Source organism: Cololabis saira, chromosome 3 (assembly GCF_033807715.1).
Source record: "Cololabis saira isolate AMF1-May2022 chromosome 3, fColSai1.1, whole genome shotgun sequence".
NCBI lineage: Eukaryota > Metazoa > Chordata > Actinopteri > Beloniformes > Belonidae > Cololabis > Cololabis saira.
The window spans coordinates 39,814,868-39,823,347 of record NC_084589.1 but is presented as its reverse complement, the minus strand read 5'-3'; the positions used below and the strand labels follow the sequence as shown (position 1 = coordinate 39,823,347).

Genomic DNA, 8,480 nt, shown 5'->3' with positions numbered 1-8,480 from the left:
TAGATTTGTAAAGGGGAAATGCTGCCACGAAGCAGATAATGACACTTATATGATTTGCAGGTAGAATTTTCTCATTTTAAACAATTTGTTTTATTAAAAATGTGTTTACATTAAAAATAAGCCTCAACAGTCCACCTGCTCCTTCTATCATCTGATTTCAAACAGAGCATAATGCCTACAGATGTATGTGTATATATATACATACACATTTATATATATATAAATAAATAAAGGCCTTATCCAGTTGTAAGATCTAGACATGGATAATTAAAACACTGTTTTGACTCTGAAAGATCTACACAATCCTCTCATTTAATCGTAGGCCAAAACAAACAAACAAAAACAGCACTTACTGTTGTGTTTTGGGCACACAGTCAGAGAGCTCAGCCAGTTTGGAAAGCAGCTGCCTGGCTCATGTCTGCAGGCCGATGGTCACATTAATATTCATAGATACCGCTAATCAATCACAACATTCATGGGGATCCTAACTGGAATACCAAATCTGTATTAATGAGAACAAACCAAAAGCTTTATGTCCTGTTCTTCAGTAGGAAAAGCCTTAGAGCCTGTGTTGTATGCTTTATTCATATAATATAGAAATATTCCCCATTTTTCCCCCCAGTATATCCGTCTTGAATGCTGATTTGCTTTTAATATTTTTGTACCAAACATTATCCACTCTTAAATTCTCTTTTAAGCACGGATGGTTTTAAAATAGCAAATATACCTACAGACTTTTAAGAAACAAATCCATAAACTGTCTGAACAAGTTTCTTTTTTGATTATAAGTGGAGAATTTCTGCAATGGGTGTCTGAACCAGGTTTAAATGTTCCTCATTTAGCGGTTATATTAACTGTTTGAAACCCTGTTCTTCCTATCTTCATACACACTATGATTTAAGTATCCAGGTTTCAGACATCCATACAACTGTGTTTGATTTTGCGATCATCTCGGAGAATAATGTGAAACGCAGCTTTGGCGTTTGCATGTCACACTCTTGGTTTCTGTTGGTACTTCAGGGGTTTTTTCCGTAGCTGGCCAACGACATCCATTCTCACCGCAACGATCCTCTCCTGTGAAGCAGGTTCTGGTTCCCCTCACAGTGACGGTGCCATTTCCAGTGGTACGGAACATACCGAACCGATCACAACAGGGACACTTTTGTGCGATGACACCTTTTTGGATTTCTTTTGTTGATATGGTTACCTGGTTTTCTTGTCCTTCCTCCGTCGCATGCTTCGTTTCTGATTGATTATATGCCAATATCGTGGCGTCCAGAAGAAGTTTCTTCTGCAGTCGCTGGCGCCGCCGCTTCAAAATTAGACTTAAGTCTTTGTACCGAAGAGTCCTGTGTGTGCAACATTTCAGTGCAATTCATCCAGCTGGTTTTCATTTATTTATATTTTGAACCGAGTCGCTACTTTCACATAAGTATAACAAAAAAGGAGTTAAAAATTTAAATGTACTCAAAGGAGCACCTTAGAAAAAAAACAAAACACTTCAGTGAGTTACTTTCCTGCCTCAAAATATTCCCACGACCTCATTTACCTTTTAAAATGCTATAAAACCCAGTACAATGAAGATGTCTCAAACCCTGATCGCTGCCAAAATAGTTGCTACTTCTAAAAAGGTCAGTCAGGGAAATCTGGTCTTGGGTTTTAGAGATATCCTGCTGACTGACGGACTAACGGATAGAAATGTCCGTGATACCAGTAATAAAAGCTAATAAAAGGTAGGAGACCACAGCGGACTCGGATGTAATGTGTACGTGAGAGACATGAGCAGTGAGAAGGTGAGGAGTCTTCAAGGATGTCGAGGCTGCAGATGAACACAAATCGCAGAGAGCTGTTTTTTTCTCACAAGCCAACCACAGTGTGTTTTATTGGGTGCTTCAGAAATACAAGTGCACGACAAACCACTCTGCAATTGCAGAGGTGGCGGGTAGCCAGTAAATATACAAGTCCTGCCTCTTTCACAGGCAGACCTATACTTTCGTGGTCTGCCTCAAAAGCCTTTGAAAAAATACATACAGTACAAACAAAATCAGAGGAAGGTAAAAAGCATGAAGAATCCACTGATGCAAACCTTCCTGTTCCATGCAGATAACATACTGATGACAAATACAAAAAGCAAAACAAACAAACAGAAAAAAAACAAGGAAAAACAAAATAAAGCATATTCTGCATGTTTGTTCCAGGTGCCACTAAGAAAAAGAGAATACATACTGTATAGCTGGAGGACAAAGCATAAGATAATTATAATATTCTGTGTTTTTTTTCTCCAGTACAATACTTCCAACATTCAGATATTGGAAAATAAAAATCCCAATCTACTCTCTGTATAAAAAAGAAGCTTTCAAGTCAACAAGGAACAAGGAACATTTTTTTTTTGTCTTGATTTTTTTTGTTTATGTTTTTGCACAGAAAAGGTAGATAAAATAGGGAGGAAGAAGAGGAAGAGGGGGGCCAACAGGAGGGCAGGTATACCGTTGCACTTAGTGAGTGTGCTTTGACAGACTAAGGGTGAGAGGTAGAGAGAGGTTCATTAAGAGGGAGGGAGGTAAAGGGGGAGGGGGGTCCGCAGCGGGGAGCCTATGTGGCGTATCTCTTCGTCCATTGCTTAGCTATTCTGTCATGCTCCGTTCTGTTGGTCAGGTACTGTGTGGCGATGCTTCCCACCAGAGGGTCGGCTGAAAGGGACAGAGACAAATGCATGAAATACAAACACAACCAGCAGTAATACTTCAAGTTCAGCTCTTTAAAAAAAACGGGAAAGAAAAGAAAGAGAAAGAAAAATCTAAAATCACAAAGAACATGAATTTGAGTATCTGCAGTGACCACTCTGATCCGATGCCCAGGTGTGAAAACCAGAGGTGGGTAGTAACGAGTTACATTTACTCCGTTACATTTACTTGAGTAAGTTTTGGGAAATTTTGTACTTTTAGGAGTAGTTTTGAATCACTATACTTTTTTACTTTTACTTGAGTAGATTTGTGAAGAACAAACTGTTACTCTTACTCCGCTACATGAGGCTACGTTGAGCTGTTACTTTTCTTTTATCCACGTACGCGTCAATCTCATGACATCACTGAGTGATTATTTGGGAAAAATGTTTTGTCACATATACACAGACTCAAAGACACACATTATATTTATATGAGTTCTGCCTGGTTAAAAAAGAAAAGTACAAAGGCTTGAAATTTTGTGATTAATTAATTTTTTTATTCTGTTGTTTTATTATTTGAATTACTTGAATTTACTTTATTATTTTAATTTAAGCTATTTTTTATTTTTTATTCATTTTATTTTATTTATTTAATTTGCCTGAAGATAATTTTGTACTTTTGTCTGTTTGAAGGGTTGTGTTAAAAAAATAAATCAGACGTTACTCAACAGTTACTCAGTACTTGAGTAGTTTTTTCCCCAAGTACTTTTTTACTTTTACTCAAGTAATTATTTGGGTGCTACTTTTTACTTCTACTTGAGTCATATTATTCTGAAGTAACAGTATTTTTACTTGAGTACAATCTTTGGCTACTCTACCCAGCTCTGGTGAAAAGGCATCAGTCGGGTCAGATTTACCGCTTCCTCGGACGTCACACTGATAAAACTCAACTGTGAAACGACGCAGTTAAAGTTAACTCATGTTATCTAACGGCTGCCGAGCTCAAAATCAACCATTTTACCCAAGATTTCATGGTCACCAACACATTACCAGCCAAGAGAAAGAGGAATGAGTAATCAAGAAGAATCTTCAGCAACACCCCCAACCTGATTTATTAGAAACGACACATGTAGCACATGTCCTATTTGTCAACTGTGTCACTCTGTAATTACACCACCAACCACTAGGTGGCGGTGCTGGCTCTTTTCTGTAGCACTATATCTCGCTGTGCTGTGGTTCCTTATGTTTCCTTCCTTTATGCATCTTAGACAAAGTAACGGAGCAAGTGAACCTCACTTTATGTGATGTTGGAGGTGATAAATGTTTAGCAGAAGTAATTCTTGCTAATATTACAGCAATCCATCTGTAGCTTGAAGACGACGAAGTAGTAGTAGCGGGAAACACAAAGAAGAATAATGCTGCTACGCTGACCTGTCACATTTGGTGTAGTCTTAAGATATGAGAGGGTTTTAGTCTTTTAAAAAACTACTCAGTATATAGCACTTTAATAAAATTGTCAAGCATATGGTCGGCAATAAAAGGTTGTTCTCCTCTTGCGATAAGTCTTCCCAAGAACGACGGTGATGGATACACACCATTTCATATTACTTATTTATTGTTTTAAGTCAGCTATTCTGTGTCCACAACCTCGTGGATCAGCAGCAGATTCAAAACGTATGCAACATAATCCTCAAGTAGTTCAGACATGGTGTGTCATGTGACCTCTTGATGGTATAAAGTGTGTTTATATTGTAGTTTTGCTAAATTTAGATTTTTCAAATGGCCATAAACACTTTGACATAAACTGTGTAGTTGAGTTTGGACCATGAAGCGGAGCGATTATCAGCTCCTCTAAAGCAAGACCCACTAATGCATCAAAATACTACCATCATCTACAAAACTCCTGTCTACAGATGAAGTAAGTGGAAGCTGTTTAAGGTGAGTTTAAATATTCACAGAGACTTTGGATCCCAGGAGTCCTATCTGTTAACGTTTCTCAGTATCAGAGCTTGTATTTGCAAATTTCTCCTTTTTCCTTTTGAGCATCTATTTTCACTTTCCTTCAAGGCTGCATGCAGGCACTGGGAGAAGAAACGCTGCAGGGAGCATCGTTTTTTATGGGCCCTTTACCATTTTCTGTGTGCGTTGCCACTACAAACATTTTTAGTTTGCCAATCTCTCCTTCTAAGTTTGAACTTTTAAAAAAGGGCACTGGTTTCCAGAGGTGTCAAGTAACGAAGTACAAATAATTCGTTACCTTAATTAAGTAGAAATTTTGGTTATCTATACTTCACTGGAGTAATTATTTTCAGACGACTTTTTACTTTTACTCCTTACATTTTCACGCAATTATCTGTACTTTTTACTCCTTACATTTTAAAAACAGCCTCGTTACTCTATTTCATTTCGGCCTTTAAAAAAAAACTATCCAGTTAAATTGCTCCATCCGGATAGAGTGAATTTGGTTGTGGTTGGATGAGAAGTATAAACATAATACCCTTATTGGTTTGTACGCGTCTGCTCTCTGAAACACATGTTAATGCTCAATAGTACACATATATGGTTCTTTAATATATTTACATTATACTTAGATGCATTCATTTTCAATGGCTTTTGTCCTTAATGCCCCCCCCCCCCCCCCCCCCCTTACATTACTTTTATACTTTAAGTAGTTTTGAAACCAGTACTTTTACCCGAGTAAAAAACTTGAGTTGATACTTCAACTTCTACAGGAGTATTTTTAAACTCTAGTATCTATACTTCTACCTGAGTAATGAATGTGAATACTTTTGACACCTCTGCTGGTTTCACTAGTCTTGTAGAGGGGACAAAATTAGTAGAAATCATCAAATCATCCCCGTGGCGACCAAGAAACTGAATAGAGCTTTCCAGGTCAGATGATTATATCCTGATACACTCATTCATTTGTTAATTATGATAGAAATGACTAAGTTCCTGTGTTTTGGAGTGGTTTTCTGGCAACCCCCAGATCACTTTTAAGAGTGTCTGGTTGGCAGACATCATGTCACTGACGTGTCATCATCTTCAAAGATCCCCCACTGCTGTTTGTTGTTGTCATATTGAAACCAGCGCTGTGATAAAACGCACCACTGCTCTGATCACATTCAGAGGTCAGGCTGGGCCGGTTATAGTGTTTCCATTTAACTTTCTTTCTTTGATACGGATGGCAGCCCCGCGGCGTCTGTACCTGAGCGAAGGAACGTTACTGCTGATTTATGTGAGTAATTCAGACTGGAACGAAAGCGGCTGCTGTGACCCGACTTCATTTAAGTTGCTGCGATGCTTTTACAGCTCTGTTCACAGCTGAAGTTGGGAAATCAAGTCCAGCTCCTCCTGCTGGGTGTGTCTGCTTTGAAAGTGGTGTTTCAACCTTAAATTACTCACTTCAGAGGTACAGCGTGATGGAAGACTGGCGAGAGATAAACATCTGAAACAAGTAGTTTAACTATGGTTGAACTCCAGACATTAAATGAGTATTACAACCAGTACTGGAGTTGAGGGGGGATGAGGGGGGTGGCATCCCCTCCTGAAATAAAAACGGTCCAAATCATCCCCCCAGTAAAACTGCCACCCCCCCTTTCCATCCCTTATGTTATTTCATCAATGAATGTGGTTTTACTGCTATTTCAACATTTAGAGTCATCACCAGAAAAATAACTTATTTGACCATTTTCACCTGTTTCAAGTAAATTTTCACTTGAAATAAATAGAAAAATCTGCTAATGGGCCAAGATTTATCTTCTCATTACAAGCAATAAAATCTTGTTCCACTGGCAGATTTTTCTACTTATTTTAAGTGAAAATCTACTTGAAACAGGTGAAAATTGTTGTTTTTTCCAGTGATGAGTCTTGTTTTAAGTGTAATGAGTTTTTTTTTACTAAAATGACACATTTTAACTAGAAATAAGACAAATATTCTTGTTAAGATTTAGAGTTTTTGCAGTGATCCATTTTATTTATCCTGTGAAGGACAGAGTCATATTGATAAGTTCAGAAAACTGTTTTGTATTTTAGTGTTTTGATGTATTTGATGTAAGCCCAGTGGATATTTAAAGCTTACAGAAGGCTGCATTTAACTGCTGCTATGTCATTCCTGCAGTATTTCTGCAGGTGTTTTGGTCAGTGCTATTATTTGTAATATATTATATTATTTGTAATCAGCACAAATTATCTGTCCCCATATTATAAAATCCCCCATCCCCCCTGATTTTTTTTTACAACTCGAGTACTGATTACAACCTATACACCACTGCAAACAAGGAACAGAGGAAATTATCAATTTGTGATTACACTGTCAATATTAAATGTATAAAATAGTAAAACTTTACTGAAAGTCATCACTCCCCAACAAGGTGACAGGATTACGTCATGTCAGAACTTTTATCAGTTGAGTCACTTTAGACAATCACGTCCCTTTTGTGATTTAAATACAGTATCTACAACGATGTTTTGCAGTGAAAAAGAAATCGATCCAGTAACCTGAAACTAAGCTCGACTCCACCTGCTCCCGGCAGCCGGTACAAGCCGCAGTCGGCATAGTTAAAGAGCTTTTTATTGTGATTAAAACACGGTTGATATCCATCGATGGCAAAATGTCGTTTCTTTGGCTCAGTGATGCTTTATTAATAAAGTCCAGGGGCAAATAAAAATCAGATAAAAGGGAGAATTTAAAAGAGACTAAAATCATTACGTAATCTACCAGATTAATGTCGACAGTTTAAAATGTTACTCTGACCTTTAGTTATTTTGATCACACTGTTCAAAATACAACTGAGGGACTAGATTATTGTTATAAATCAATGACAATTAAGGCCTTGATAAGGAACAGTGACTTTATAGATTGGAGGAGTTGAGGAAACACATAAAATGAGCATGAAGCATCATTTATAAGTTCCCTGCACTCTGCCAGCCTGCATTAGATTCCCATCAATCAAAACAAACCCTCATTTTATTGAACAGAGGTGGATGACACTTTGATCTTACGCCAAAACAACAAATGATGCTGTAAATCTGCAGAAGCTTTAACAGCTTGCGCCAGATAATATTTGTTTTCACTGAACACTGTGGGTCATCTGGTCTTATCTGCCGTAAAAATGTGGCTTTGTTGTTTACAGCTTCTGGCCATCAGCTGTGCCAAAGAGCTGTCGGAGTCCGACAGCCTCGAGGAAACGACCCAGGTCTGAATCGGTCATGATTTACTTAATATCCTTCTAACGGTCTGGAAAAAATATTTAGACTCTGCGTTAACTTCATATCTTGGAGTAAAAGTGAATGACATGCAACGGTGAGCAGGAGGCAGCCGGCTCATTTTTCAGTCTTTTCCAGCTGCTACGCGTCTCCTGATCCGACGATGAATCACGTCAAATTGATGTCGTGTGTCTCCGTCGTGGCCTTACCTGGGTTGCAGTCTGTGAGCAGGGAGCAGATAGACAGCAGCACCTTGGAGATGGTGAGGGCGGGGCTCCAGTTGTCCTTCAGGATGTCCAGACAGATCACCCCCTGACTGTTGATGTTGCAGTGATAGATCCTCGTACGGAAGGTTACCTGCACACACCGCAACACCAGCGTCAAGAAATGCAGATGCAACCTCAGCAAGCTAACGGGAAACAACCTTGCAAGCATCTTTTACCCATGACATGATTCACTGTACTGAATTAATTATTTACAAGCAAATAAAGGACCAGGAAATAATAAAAAACAAAACAAGGCCCAACTGAATCAACACAATGCAGCTGATTATCTTCCACACACTTCTACATGTGCAAAGATTAACTGTTACTTGAGATTTCTGGTG

The 8,480-nt window shown here is 38.4% G+C and overlaps 1 protein-coding gene across 1 annotated transcript in view; it reads right to left on the bottom strand.

Annotated features, from left to right (window-relative positions):
* Positions 1–1,855: 1,855 nt before the first annotated feature.
* The window catches only part of LOC133439458 (ubiquitin-conjugating enzyme E2 E2), a 50,748-nt gene continuing 44,123 nt past the window's right edge, over positions 1,856–8,480 (bottom strand). Inside the window, exons 5-6 of the mRNA XM_061717483.1 lie at positions 8,083–8,230; positions 1,856–2,690 (exon numbers count right to left, since the gene is read on the bottom strand). Coding sequence (XP_061573467.1) covers positions 2,593–2,690; positions 8,083–8,230 — 246 coding nt within the window. The 3' untranslated portion in view covers positions 1,856–2,592. The remainder of the gene's footprint in view (positions 2,691–8,082; positions 8,231–8,480) is intronic.